Consider the following 15,003-nt stretch of genomic DNA (forward strand, 5'->3'; position numbering starts at 1 on the left):
ATCTTAACACTGAAATAAAATAAGAGTTGCGACATTGGCTTTAGAAAAATATTTTGGGTGGCAGGAAGCTTATATTTGGATAGTCTATCTGTGGAATTAGTTTCTGTAAATGTCGCAACACATACCTTTGACCATTTAGGGATCTCTCCTAGAAACTGAGCTTGAGAACTCTAATGTATGAAAATAAGGCTAAGGATTTTTGAAAAACATTATTTTCGGCAAAGTAAGCATAAATCCAGAAATTCCCAATTGTTTCTTCCTTTGTGTATATCAGTACAAATTTAAACCATGATGACCTATTTCCTAAAATCTCACCATAAATCAATAATATCTATAAAAGGCAACCCTAAACTTGTGATCTGATGATGTTACAATAGGAAAACATGTCAGTTCTGGAGAATTTTTATCATTAATCTACAGAATGGTGAAAAAGATACTGACCAAATGAAGTGTTCAGTTTTAAAATTTAATTGACTCTAGATTATCCACATGCAAATAGCTGACGGCAAATCCTTTGTCTCAAATTGGCTCTCCCATGACATCTAGTACATACCAAGGATGTCTCTCCAGTCTTTAGTTAGCGTATGGCAGAAAATGAGGGTTTCTAATAAAATACAACTAGGAAAATACTTTTTTTCTCCAAAATCAACTACTATATTCTAAAACTAAGAAACTGTTTTGCCTATTCATATCTTTTTCCTTCCATAGTAACAAGTTCACTTAACATTGTTTTATTAGACTAAGAACTAAAATTGTTGAGAGAATCTATGAAAGAATATGGAATGAACACATAGATATCTGTCACTATTTTACCACACATAATAAAATTTTATCCTATCTGGGCTTTAATGTATTCCTTTATGCTGGCTTTATTAGTAATTTTATTAAAAATTCCATTATGACCATAATTATCTCTTTAATTATGCACTACTATTAATTGATTAAATCAGAAAACTGAAAAGCTTAAAGCATTAAAATATAAAATTTATTTAATTTGATATTATTTAACTGAACTCTATACTTTGTAACAAATCAATTTTTAGTAACTGGGTGTACATCTTGCAACTAATTTGCCCTGGTAGATTCCCAAGGATGCGCTGTCAATCACATTAGGCTATGCTACTAGTATTTTTTTATGGTTGTACTGACTGATATCACTTTGAAATTTTTTCAAGCCAAATTATTTTGGCTGCATTCTATTATCTTTGATAACAGATCATTTATTTGTTCACATGAAAAAATAGAAGGTCTTGGCTCTAGCAATGTAAATTCCTTAGCTCCCTTCTAGGTTGACTGACACAGGTTAACAATTCTTGGCACCGGTTCGATTCCTGGTTGGTGCAGATCTCTGAGGAGAGGCATTCAAAGCCCCTTTCTTTGCTTCTCCCAAGGAAATGGGGTACTTCCTGGATTGGTGCCCTCTTAAGACACACACTGAGCTCTCTCTCGGAGAGAGAGACTATCTGAGGACATGTGTGTATCAGGGTTTCAGATTCCATTGCCCCTGGGACTGCATGACTGCAGGAGAATCAGTGCTTCCTCACATCCCAGTGAAAAGGAGTTAAGTTTGAGACTGGTTAGGAACATGAAGAATACTCACTACAGATTCTGCTTTGAGTCTATTCAGGCCTAAGTGGCTTATTTAAAGCAACCCTTCATGAGATTCAGGGGAACTGGGATAACAACCAAGGGTCATTTTGGCTCCTCCGCATATCTGTAACAATCCAGAGCTCTGGGGAAATGAGCACTGGTCAAGGAGTTTTGTTGTTCCTGGGTTCACTGGCCCTATTTCATGGAACAGCTCAAGTAGGATAAATGATGCCTGGAAGCAATGTTTGTGCCTCATCTCTTATCCCAAGCCATAATTTGCTTAGAGATGAATAAGACCATAGCAAAATGGTGATGAGCTTTTATACTGATAACCAATGAATACAAAAGTAACTCAAAAAAATTGATATAAAAAAAAATTCTCCCACTGATTTATTTATTTATTTTTTTTAAAGATTTTATTTATTTATTTGACAGAGAGAGACACAGCGAGAGAGGGAACACAAGCAGGGGGAGTGGGAGAGGGAGAAGCAGGCTTCCCGCAGAGCAGGGAGCCCGATGTGGGACTTGATCCCAGGACCCTGGGATCATGACCTGAGCTGAAGGCAGTCGCTTAACCAACTGAGCCACCCAGGCGCCCTCTCCCACTGATTTATTTGCAGAACCTCCTTATACTGGACCAGAGGAGACATCTATCTACACTCCATTCACAATGCCTCTGGATACCAACTCTACCAACTGTTGACTGATGTTTAAATTACATAGGAAGGAAGGAAAGAAAGATAAAGAGGGAGAGGAGGAGAGGGAGAGGAAGAGGGAAAGAGAGAGAGAGAGAGGTAGGCATGGGGTAGATTTTAATAATACAGCAAACTTCAGGATGTTGTTAGTGATCCTAACTTAAAACTGTCTTTTCTAAACTGGAATTTGCCATAAAGCCCTAAAGAGTTCACGAATCACAGATATTCTCAGCTGGATTGAGCGGAGATATCAGAAAGCTAAGTATGTAGATAATGCTTCTTAAACTTCCCATGAACTGCATTTTTAGAGTAGGGGGCCTCATCTTAGATCAGAGCATCTTCTATGAAATAGCTTTGTAAAACCACCACCGGCTTCATGACAGAAATGTTGCTGTGGCCCCTTCCACTCGACCATTCACTCCCACTCTGTGAACTTTCATGTTTCCCACACATGAAAGTCTTCTTTCAGAACTACATGTGGGAAAAGCCATAATTTCCCCCAACTAACTGGTCTGATTTTCCCCTAACAAACATCATGAATTATATGAGCAATAACGCTTTTCTTTTTCTGTTGGCTACCAGAAGCTAACAGCCAAATTATAAGACATAGTTAGGATTCTATGCCTGACATATCTGCATGTTAATAACTCTCCTCCTGACATCTTACCTTTTATTCTACCCTTTTCTTTTTTTCTCCCCTAGCCCTTGTTAATTCTGTTTTCCTATTTTATTGCATGCATTCCTGAAAGCCACTTCATAACCTTCCCCAAACAAAGTAGAATATAAACAAATAGAAAGGAAGAAACAAATTCTATTTCTCTTTTAAACTATCTTCTCAAGGAATCAAAAATAAAAAGTGGCTGAATAGAAGGTTTCCACTGTGTAATATCATCCATGATTTAATCTCCTTTAGGAAGTAACATATTTTATAGGAGATGATTTATAAAAATAAAATGAGTTCTTCAATTACTGTACATAAAAATAGGATGTCCCGGGGCACCTGGGTGGCTCAGTTGGTTAAGCGACTGCCTTCAGCTCAGGTCATGATCCTGGAGTCCCGGGATCGAGTCCCGCATCGGGCTCTCTGCTCGCCAGGGAGTCTGCTTCTCCCTCTGACCCTCCTCCCTCTCATGCTCTCTCTCTATCATTCTCTTTCTCTCAATAATAAATAAATAAAAATCTTAAAAAAAAAAAAAAAAAAAAAAAATAGGATGTCCCTATAACTCTCCCACATCTAAATGTATATAACAGTGATGATGAATATGCAAAGATATTGACTGCAGCACATTTCATAAACCAAAATATTGAAAATCACCTAAATATGCATAAATAGGGATTTTTAAATTAGTTAGGTGTATTTAAAGGGATGAGTCAAGTTTACATGAACTGATAAGGACTGGTCTCTAAAATGTAATATATGAAAAAAATTTAAAAAAATAAAATAAAATGTAATATATGATAAAGAAGATACAGAATAGTTCTTACTTTATGCTATCAATTTATAAACAAGGATAATTCACAAATGCTTACAAATCTCTGCAAAGATCAATAGGAAACAGTTCCTGGGGGTTGGAACTAGGTGTCAGGAAAACAGGGAAGTTAGAAAGACTTACCTTCACTACCTTCTCTCTTTCTTCGAGTCTTTTAATTTTTCACTTAGGCATGCATTTATTTTGTTAAATAAAATGATTTTAATACATAATTAAGATAATGATTAGAATCACTAATGGAAAAGTTATGCCTCTAAGGTTTTAAAGTCACTTTATTAAAGTATTCTGACACAACAGTATTTAAATATTTCCTGAAAATCTTTTATCATAACAGGTGTCCCAAAAAACTTTATTCAGATACTAAACTTCTACATAATCCTAATAATAAAAAAGAAAATCCTCTATAGAAAGTGATAAAAATTATGACTGACCTACAAATAAAAGGTCAATGAATTAAGCAATTCCTAAAATAATGTGTAAATCTTTCTTACAAGAAAAAGGACCTCACATCCATAAAAAATACATAACCAATTGTCAGCATGTCAGGCGGAAATCCTGGCAAATGGACAAACCGCACTCCATTCTTCCCAGTATGAGCCAGTTGCCTCTGTTCCAAGAGGAAACAGATGAAAAAGGGGTCAAGGGTCCTTCACTGACCTACCAGAGGGACTTTTGAGGGAAAGAGTAGGGATCAGAGTATCCTAGAACCAAGCAACAGATCAGATTCTGGATGTGGAACTGCCAGAGCTTTAAGTCAGCATTCCAATCCAGTCTTTTCCATTACTATTTACTACCAAGTAAGAAACCACTGGCCAGTTGGTCAAAACCACAAATGTATATGCCATTTGATCACACATAAAAAGTTATCTTGCAGAAATACTAGAACACATCCAAAACAATATTTCTTCATTGTATATTTCAAGGTTACTTATTTTAGAATTGTTTGTATTAGTAAAAGATTAGAATCAACACAAATGTCCATCAATAAGAAACTGATTAAAAAACTATGGTATAGCCATGCAGTGGAATACTACAAATCCATTAAAAAAAAAAAAAAAAAAGTGAGCAGGCTCCTCATGTACTGATGATAAAGAAAGCTTTCCAAGATACATTGTTAAGGAAAAGAAGCAAGGTACAGAACAATGTATACAGTATATCTTTCATTTGTATAAAAGAGGGTAGAGAAGATACAGAAATTTGCCCATTGGTATGTAAAATCTTTCTGAAAGGTACACAAAAAGCTGATAATATTCATTGCTCTGGGGAGGGATATTTGAAGAAATAAATGCATTTTCCCTTACAAAGTAAAAATTTTTAAAAGATTGATGGGAAAAAACTTTAAGCCTGCATCAAATTGGTGGGAAAGGGGTGAGAATATCTGGGTGTGGTGGTGAGGAAGGAGGGGGAAGTAGTGAGGATTAGGCCGTCAGAACCCTCCTCTCCTTCCCTTTCATCTCCGCCAGGATGAAGGCCCAGCCCCCATGATGAATATCTTCCATTACTTATTGAGGGACGCTGCATACAATCACTCAGCATCACTGGACTATTGCTTTAAAAGCATGCAGTTGAGTTCAATGGACTCGAAATGCATACAACATGAATTCTACAGATAAAAAGTACCCTTCAAAAATTCTATTACACTTGCTATAACAGGGACTAAGGGAGGAAAAACACACCTATGTTTTTCAAAGCTTATCCGACAGTTTTCAAGTAGAAACAGTGTTGCCTCGTTGCTAGCAGTGAGTACGTTCGTTCGTGTATTCCTTCACTTTCTGCAGCAGCACATCTCTGTGGCCGGTATTTGAAGGCAGATCTAGCGGCTGACCTTGCAGCACCTAGAGTGTTTCCCTTTCCGTGACCTGACCTCCCAGTTTAAGAAGTACTAACATTTCTAATCCATAAAGGTTAAGACCTTCCCAGATTAACTTTATGAGGGGATCTTAGGAAATGAGTAGATCTTAAAAGTATTATATAAAGATCAGTTCCAATAGGAGAAAGGATGAAGGAACAAAGTAATTTCTGTGAAACTTAACTTTCAAAACTACACATACGCAGAACTACCTGTTTGAGAGGTCAAACTTCTTCAACACTGATTTTAGTTTGGAATCTGCATTCCAAGACCACTGGAAGTTACTGAAAGTACATGGTGTTCTTAAATAAGCTTTCCACGGAAAGTGGTAGTTGAATAATCTTAATCAAAAACTTTACTTCTTGAGGATTTGGAGATGCAGGTTTAGCGCTAAAAGTAGTTATAAGATTGTCCACTGCCTTGTTTTTATTCCTACCAGAAAAAAAAAAAAAAAGGAACCAGAATCTGCATTACCACCCCCAAAAACAGAGAAGGAAGCTAATCACATTAAGACAGTAAAGTGTCTCAGCTCCATTAAACTGGCCCCAAGACCTGCTGGCCATCTTCAACACGGCTCTGGGCAGTAAAGACCACTTGAGACCCCCAGTTACTCCTGGAGTAGGTATGATTATATGGGTATAAAGAAGGTTTACCTATAAAATGCTAATTCACATTCAATGAAGGTCACCATAGTTGTTGACTACAAATGGAAAGGCATTTACTAGGAATAACCTCTCTGTGAGGGAACACTATATATGGTCTTTAAAGCCAATTCCAGTATTTCTCATTTACTCTTGATTATTTTAAAGAGAAGTGTTCAGAATCTAAATAATCAAAGAAAGGTATAATTTACATAATTTTGTGATGAGGGACAGGAAACCAGTATAGGGAGCAAAAAAAATAATAAATCGTGTTCCATTGTCACGATTAAGTTTTTGAACCCAGATGCAAGTAACAAATGAAACATGAAATTTAAATGTTTCATTGACAAAATCAAAATCTCTGCTTACACTAATAACCTTTTCATTTGAAATATGGAAATTTAACAATCTGCTCTTCAGTCTTTCAACAGTCCACAATCCTAAACCAGTAATATATATTATCCAGCAAAATTATTTAACAACTACAAAACAGTTTCAGAATAAATTACTGCTTCTCCGTCCCCCTGTTGCACTAACCTATACATTTATTTAACATTGATAAGAATTCAAAAGTTTCACTTTCCCTGACAATTGTACAGTTGTAGCCTTTGGAGGGGGGAGGAGGAAATGAGGTTTAGAGCTAATAAAGCAAAGTCAAACTCTAGGTTTAAGTTTTACATCTTTCCAAATTTTCCAGAAAAATATATCAGAACATCTGCATTTTGCCTGGTTTTAAGGAAAAATGATACAAAAATCACCCTAATTCACATAATTTCATTCAGAAACCACAAATTGCTTAGTGACAGCCAAAGAACTCAGAAACTAAATAGCTTTGTTGAAACCTGGAATTTGTCGTATTTTGAATTTTAATCTTCACACCTCTAAAAAGTGCCTTCAACAGAAACACTACTGTCATAGCCACATACACAGCCAAATCTGTAAACAGAAAAACAACCATATAGAAATATAATATTTAGATCCTCTATACTCTTTCTACATTAAGGAAGCTCTTTAAATAGCTAACCAGATATAAAAGTTAGTGACACTCACGTGTCTCAAACTGCTTGTTAGTTAAGAGTTGGTTCCATAGCATATGCAGTTTTGGGTTTTTTTTAATAAAATACACAAACCCTGAGAAATCTTTTTTACACAGATCTCCACTTGGTAGGAGAAATGGTTAAAATCATTAAAGTGAAGTGTACCATTAATATGATGGGAAAGTGAAGGAACAGAATAATTACAGAACAAGAAACAAGTATTTCGTAACAATCTGAGTAATTAGGGTGCCCTGTGCTGTAAATATGTAACTATCAGTGTGTTGTGATTCTCATTTTACCACAAAGAGCCACATCAATAGTCGATAAAGCCCAAGACAATTAGAAAATCAAGTTTTAAATTCTCAATGTGGGGCGCCTGGGTGGCTCAGTTGGTTAAGCGACTGCCTTCGGCTCAGGTCATGATCCTGGAGTCCCTGGATCGAGTCCCGCATCGGGCTCCCTGCTCGGCAGGGAGCCTGCTTCTGCCTCTGACCCTCCCCCCTCTCATGTGCTCTCTCTCTCTCATTCTGTCTCAAAAAAAAAAAAAAAAAAATCTTAAAAAAAAAAAATTTAAATTCTCAATGTGTAGAGACCTGTTTATGGGTCAAGAATGGAGGTGGGTGGGGGTGTGGGTAAAATAGGTGATGGGGATTAAGGAGGACACTTGTGATGAGCACCGGGTGTTGTATGTAAGTGTTGAATCACTATATTGCACATCTGAAACTAATATTATACTGTATGTTAACTAATCAGAATCTAAATAAAAGCTAAAAAAAAAGAATATAAAACAAAGAATCAAAGGATAGAAAGAAGGCAAGGGTATGACCTCTAAAAGAACTATGAAAACACAACCTGCCTGTTTCTGGACTAGGTCCTGCTTTCTGCAGCCAGGCAGGAATGTTAGGATAGAATGTCAGGTAGCACAGGCAGGAAGCAGAACACAGCTCCTATGCTTGTCTGGGTAGCATCCTTCCTTCCTCAGTCCCTGAGGGAAGGATGAGAAGTCTGGCTGAATGCAGCTCTGTGGCTAGACACTGTGACCAGGAGTGGAGGCTGAGCAATACGAGCTCCCTGCAAAGTCAACTGGCCTCTCCAAACAATGCCATGGAAAGGGGAGTAGCAACAGAACATGAAACGCAGCATGTTCTATGTCAATACATCTCTTTGTCTCACAGGAATAGGGTCAAAATGTCTTACATATGCTCGACCAAATGGATTAAACACCAAAGGGTCACTGCACTAGGGCATGAGATATGATATGGTCTCCCCCACTTACACATCTTCTAAGGGATAAATTGGGAGGTTCTGTGTCTAGGTGGAAATAGCTTCCTTTTGCTTTGCTGTGCTAATTTGAAGGAAAATTCGTAAGTGAATCATTCAGAAAAACAAGAACCAGAACTTTACTAAGGAAAGGAGAAGGCTCCTTACGGGTAAGGACTCTGAAATGATCTAAGGGTCAGAAAGACAAAAACAATTTTCACATTAAATTTCCCAGAAGCTCTTTGGAATTTTTATAGGTAGTCCATTACCAGGTATAAGAGTTAACGAACAGCAAGGCATTTTTCCTTGAATAAATGTAGTGACAAAAGTTTCAATTTCATAAAAGCTTCCTTTAAAAACTAATCAGGAACTTTCCGTTTATCCCCAGCAAGCCTCTGTTTGGTGGTGTTCTTCCTACTTTGAGCTGACCTCTGGCCCCTACATTCCTCTACCTGTTTATAGCAAAACAAAGACAGGGGAGCTCTAAGCTGACAAGAGACATTTGTACCATCTGAGATTCTGAAAACACACACACACACATACACAAGGAAACATCCATCTTTGAACTCGTTTTTACAACTCTGCCATCTACAATATTAATGGTAAAGATCCACCTGGCTTTTTTTTTTAATTTAAAGGCATTTTATTTTATTGTAACATGGAGAGCCTTAGAATCATCGTTTTTATTTTGGCAGTAAAATGCAAAAATACATTTATCATGCCTAGAAAACAAAGAATCTGATAGCATGGGTATGTCCAATCCCATAACACTCTTTCAAAAGCAGTATTCCTTTATATTTCTTTACTTTCATCAAACACATACATAGCATTTACTCTGTGCCAGGAACTGCATTAAGTGCTTTACAAATAACTCATTTACACCTCATTTACGATCCTACGAGGTATTACACTATTTTATATCTATTTCAGAGATGAGGAAAATAAAGCACAGAGAAGTTGAATGATTTGCTCAAGGTCAAACAGCTAATAAGGGATGGAACAGAAATTTAAACCCAGGCAGTCTAGCTCGAGTCCATGTTCCCCTCCATTAGGTTGCCTCTCAAACTTTCACCAAATCCAAGCTGAGATGAACTGTGATTTGTGCAAGATCATCTTATACATTTTTATAGCATTACCGTTTCAATAACTGACTTATCATTGTTATAGCTTCCTCAGAATCTCAAGGAGTACAAAGAAAGAAAAGATAAATACTATTAAATACTATGCTTCACCACTTTACGTTCTGTTAGAAGCAAAATGAAGTATAGAAGATAATGAAACAGTGTCTCATCTCTGCTGGGAAAGCTAGTCTGCTAGGAACTTACTTGGATGTTTAAATTCAGTAAGGCCACTGTAACTTGGAAAGGTCTTTACGCTTGTTCAAATTCAGACTCACCCAGCTCGTGTATACCCGAGAAAATTTAATTACGTGTAAAAAGACAGAACAGCTCTGAGAGGTTCTTTCTGGGGAATTCCACAGTTGATGAATCTCTCAGAGACAGAGGAATTTTCTTATAGTGCATCTGGCAGAGCGCGTATGTACTCCTACATCCCTACACCCCGACACCGCTGCCTCTGCCGACTGCTCTGGCACTCTGCCACCAGAGAAGGTGTGCCCCACTGTGCTCAGGGCCTTCTGCCAGAGCAGCCTTTTCCTAGGTAGGGCTGGGGTACTGTGCACACCCAAAGCACTTCAACCCTCCTTTTGGGAGTGCCCTGCCAAATAAGACAGCCAAGGAGGAAATTACCTCCATTCCTGCAAAGAAACTACTCATTTTTTTTTTTTATTTGGGAACAGTGTGTGTGTTGGGCCACCCTTTGGTTATCAAAGCCGGATTGCTCTCCAAACTCCAGCCCTGTGGCCTCCAGCTGTGCAAATACTGCTGACACTGCCATATAACTGGCAGAAGACGACTCCACCAGGTACCATTCTTCTTTTGGACCATCTTCCCTTAAAAACAATTAAGCAGTCAGGCACGGCAGCTTTGCCTAGTTCTTTTTCCTTCTGGAAACTGGAGTTAGCATCATTTCCCCTTATAAAAAGAGGCAATGGCCTAACCGTGCAAAAAGTCTGGCCCAGTGGCTTACAGGTAATAGACAAACCTTAATCTCTTTCCCTTTCCATATCCAACCAGGGATGTTAACCTGTGACCATTACTCTCACTCCTCCGCAAAGTTAAGGGCAGATATCATGCACAATTCTTAAAGATGAAAACAGCTGTGGGAATTCCTAGCTTTCCTGAACTTAAATCTACCCAATTGCTCCCACCGTCAACACATCTCTAAGGCAGGCTCCGCCCTGTCCAGCTCCAGCCTTCTTCACTTCTCTATTCCTCTAAGCTCCTTTCTCATGAGCAATAAAACACTGGGATGTAAGGAACCCAACTTCGTTCCCATCATCTCACAAGACACACCAGCCTAGCACAAAGCCCCAGGAATTCACTTGATCATTACGGATTCTCTCGTAGGGGAGGTGGAATACAGTTTTGAGATCCAGATAAAGTTGCGGGGAACAAATTTCTCAAACTTCCATGATGTGGCTCTGATTTCTACCACTAAAATATCCATGGAAAAGGTAAAAATCAGTGTTCTGATTTGGCATTTATTACATGATGTTGATTGCTTCTAGAACTTAAAAATAATGTTTTTTCAGAGGTGTTATTTGATTATGGTGGGTGGTCCATTTAGAACACAGTCAATACAATCTCACTTCAAAAAAAAAAGGAAAAAAAAGGTTTACAAATAGGCCACTTGCCACAACAGGTATGGTAAGGATTTTATTAGTGCTAGAAGGTTCGGAGTCTGTTTAGTGTAAATACAGTCTAGACTCATTATCTTACCCCCATCTCCAAGTCTGGAGCACAGAAAAGAAAAAGCCTGATGAGAAAACAGGAGCTGGAGATTTGGGGGACAGATGCCACAATAAGCATGGTAGGTGGCTCTCTGAGTAACAAAGCTGGCTCAGTTTGAAAAGGGGCAGGGTAAGGAGTCAGGAACTGAAAACCCCCCTATGGGAACCACACCACCAAGACTTGCTCAGTAATGAGCCCACTGATGTGCAGAGTGAAGCCATGTATGATGGCGGAAAGCCGCACCTCCCAGGGAGCTGAAGTCCCCAGGGATGATACTCACGCTGACACTGTCCCCAGGACCGGCGGGCCCAGCCCCAGCAGCAGTCAATTCTCCCACCATAACGACACAGGCCAATTGACGACACTATTTGTCTGGGCCACCTACCAAACAAAAAGATTCAAAATAAATAAAGACACTGTTGAAATTTAAAATATTTTCCTGTTATTATTGTTTTTTTAATTTAAATCACACCCAACAATTTTTGATGAACTCATTCATGCCTGCAGAAATTTAAGGATAAAACACATTCAGGAAAACAGTTCTGCTGTGATCTAATTCCAAATTTCAGAGAGTTAAACACACACACATACTCTACACACTACACACAGGAGTAGAGGCAAAGGGAGGGGAAGATCCTTTCTTAAATGGAAACAGCATCAGCTAAAACCAAGAATTCTCAAGGCTGACACTCACAGGGTGGTTTCTGAAGCTTGAAATGAAACAGATTCCTCAAAGACCCACACCTGTTACTTGGGGGAAAACCAGTTTTGACTGATTTATCATAAACTGAAAAGTATTAATATGACATTTCAAAGCAGAAAGAAAAAAAAATCTGCCTTTAATTTCTGCCTTGGAAAGGGGCACAAAGACGGGACCTTCCTCAAAAATCAAATGAAACAGACCTCTTTCCAAGATATGACTCTTTGGCAGAAAGTGTTCCCAGAAAAAATAAAAAAGTATAAATAAAACCAAGAGGAGTTTAAAGTGTAGCTAACATCTCAAGTGTCCTTGTGGTTTGAAACTTCTCTGCATCAACAATTCATGTTATCTTCCTCACTCATGTAAATAAGGACTAAAAGTATTCAATTTCAGTATACCAATTTATCCACCAGATTCCACTTTCACACCTTATTTGGTAAATCATTTCTTTGTTTAGATTCACACCTGACTTTTTACCCCCAGAGGATTAATATTTTAATTGGCTCTTTTAAAATTAAAGCTACCTTAAAATCTTATGCATAATCATGTGATTTCTGTATTTCCTATTGCAAGTGTGTGTGCCAGAACAGCACAACATACCCGAATGTGAGCAAAGAATTGCTTTAATAAAATAAAACAGCCTGTGGCCGCTACCCACATTTTCTTAAAACACTCCTAATCTTTCCAATTCCCGTTTCTTTTATCTCCCCTTATGCCCGCAAGCCCAAAGTACAAAATAACCCCGAACTCTCTATTTCCTCCCACCAGGTGGTAAACAAGTGATTGCGCTTTTCCTCCTCAGAGCTCCACTGGTTCCCCTCCGTGTTCCCCTCCAGGTTCAAGAAAGCCAATCAATCGTGGAACTGATTCGTTCCAAGATTACAAGTAACACAGGTGCGGCTGTCTTTAGGGCTGCTCAGAGGGATACTTGGCGGGGTCAGGGCGGGGGTGGGGGGGGTCTCTCAAAGAGGAAGACTGGATGGATGGCGGTGTGACCCGGGTTAAAATCTCTCCCGGCTGCTCCAGCCAGGTTTCGGCGCGAGCAGCAGGGATCGGCGCTCGGGGCGGGTCTGGTCTCTAATTGCACGGAGGTGGGGCAACCGAGCACGCCCTCCTGACCAACAGACACACACAAACACACTCACTCGCCCGAGCGGATCCGCGGCGGGGCAGAGAGCGCCGCGCGCCGCCGCCAGAGGAGCGGCTGAGTGACAGCGGCGACGGAGCCCGGGGTTGTTGGAACCTGCCAGAGCACGCTGCAGCCAGGCTCGCCCGAGGTCTCGGGAGCTGTGTGTGCGTGCGTATCATACACAAACACGCACGTAGCGCTCCCCCTTCTCAGTCCTTATTTTAAGTCCATCTCCCTCAAGAAAGCCAAGTGCGGAGGCAAACGGGTCCTCCCTGGAAGCCCAATCGCTCCTTCGCCCCCACCCTTTGTGTGAGCGGCCCTGACAGCGTCGAGCCGGGCTTTGGCCCGGCCACCTGGAAGTTTCCCAGCTCAAAGAGCCGTCTAAATCACACCGGAGAGCTTCCTGGCCAAGGGTGTCCTGCGCGTCACCTCGGCTTAGGAGGTCAGCCCGCGCCCTCCCAGCCGGGGTGCGGGGCTCCAGAAGCCTTCCTCCTCCTCCCCTGGCCCTAATTCCCGAGCCGGGAGCCGCGGCTGGGCTCCGGGACTCGCAGGGGGCTCCTTCCCCAGCCTCAGGAAGCCAGCCACTGGTTGCGAGAGCGGTTCGACGGCTCTCCTCCCGCCGACGCCGTGCGGTGGCCCAACTTCTGGCCTGGGAGACGCCTCCCTGGCCGCGCAACCCGGCGGGGAGAGGGGACCCCAGCACCGCAGGCGCGAAATTAGCGCTAGAAGGAGAAGAGGGCGCCCCGTGGCCCAACTCACCTCACGTCGAACTCGGCGGCCGCCTGCAGGTAGAGCGAGGAGCCGAGCACCAGCGCCAGGAGGAAATCCATGTCGGGCGGCGAATGGCGGGCGGCAGGGCCGATGAGCGGGGGGAACAGCTTGGGGGTGCTGGGCGCGGAGGAGAGGCGAGCTTGTCCCCGTGGCTCCGGGAGGAGTGCGAGCGCCGCTGCGACTGCAGCTGCTGTCGGAAGAGAGCGGCGCGGCGCGCAGCCGGAGCAGGTCTGCGACGCGACGCCGGGAGCCCCCTCTGGCTCCCTCCCCTCGAGGGGAGGTGCTGCAGGGGGAGCTGCGCCGCCCGCGGGGAGGGGCGCAGGGGGCGGGGGGCGCGCGTGCGCCTGCCTCCCCTCCCTCCCAGCCCGGGGCTGGGGGTGAGGGCCCTTGGCCCCTAGGCGGGAAAGCTCAGGAGCCGGAGCGCCGAGGGAAGCGGCGTCTCTTGAGGGCCAGCCAAGTGGGGCGAGCGCCAGGCTGCGAGGAAAGTTGCAAGCCCGGCCTGAGCGAGGGAACGCAGGGCGCCCAGCAGGAAAGGGTGAGCCGGGAGGGAAGGGGCCCGGGGCATAGGTTCGCGCTCCGCGGGTTCCGCCAGAACAGGTGGTGACCGCAGGGGCGAGCCGTGGCTTCCACCGGGGGGAGGGGTGAGGGGGTGCGGAGAAGCCGGAGACGGGAGACGTTTCTGGGGCTGGAGAGGAGCAGTGTCTGCATTTAGTGAAACCACAGCACGACTGCACGACTTGGACAAATTAGCAAAGGCAAACTCCGGGAGTTTGCTTCTCCCGCAGAGTTGGCAAAGGCTTATTTTTTATTTTGTAACCAACCGCAAAAAATGTTTGGCTCTCCAATCGAGTTTTGTAGAAGAAACGTGCAGACTGTTTCTATCTCTGCCAGCTCAACTTCGAGCACTCTAGAAGGGTAGCAAGGGCTGCCCCTTCAGGGCACGTGCAGGCCGGAGAGGGCGGGCTGTAACTACTTAGCAGTCTGTGGTG

At 42.0% G+C, this 15,003-nt stretch overlaps 1 protein-coding gene across 5 annotated transcripts in view; it reads right to left on the reverse strand.

The window, feature by feature from the left end:
• Window positions 1-14,204, reverse strand: part of NPNT (nephronectin) — a 79,533-nt gene extending 65,329 nt beyond the window's left edge. For all 5 annotated transcript variants that reach the window (XM_044912653.1, XM_021680362.2, XM_044912652.1 and 2 more), the window contains exons 1-2: window positions 14,003-14,204; window positions 11,695-11,795 (exon numbers count right to left, since the gene is read on the reverse strand). In XM_044912653.1, coding sequence (XP_044768588.1) covers window positions 11,695-11,795; window positions 14,003-14,073 — 172 coding nt within the window. In that variant the 5' untranslated portion in view covers window positions 14,074-14,204. The remainder of the gene's footprint in view (window positions 1-11,694; window positions 11,796-14,002) is intronic.
• Between the last annotated feature and the right edge of the window lie 799 nt (window positions 14,205-15,003).

This window comes from Neomonachus schauinslandi, chromosome 2 (assembly GCF_002201575.2).
Source record: "Neomonachus schauinslandi chromosome 2, ASM220157v2, whole genome shotgun sequence".
Classification (NCBI taxonomy): domain Eukaryota; kingdom Metazoa; phylum Chordata; class Mammalia; order Carnivora; family Phocidae; genus Neomonachus; species Neomonachus schauinslandi.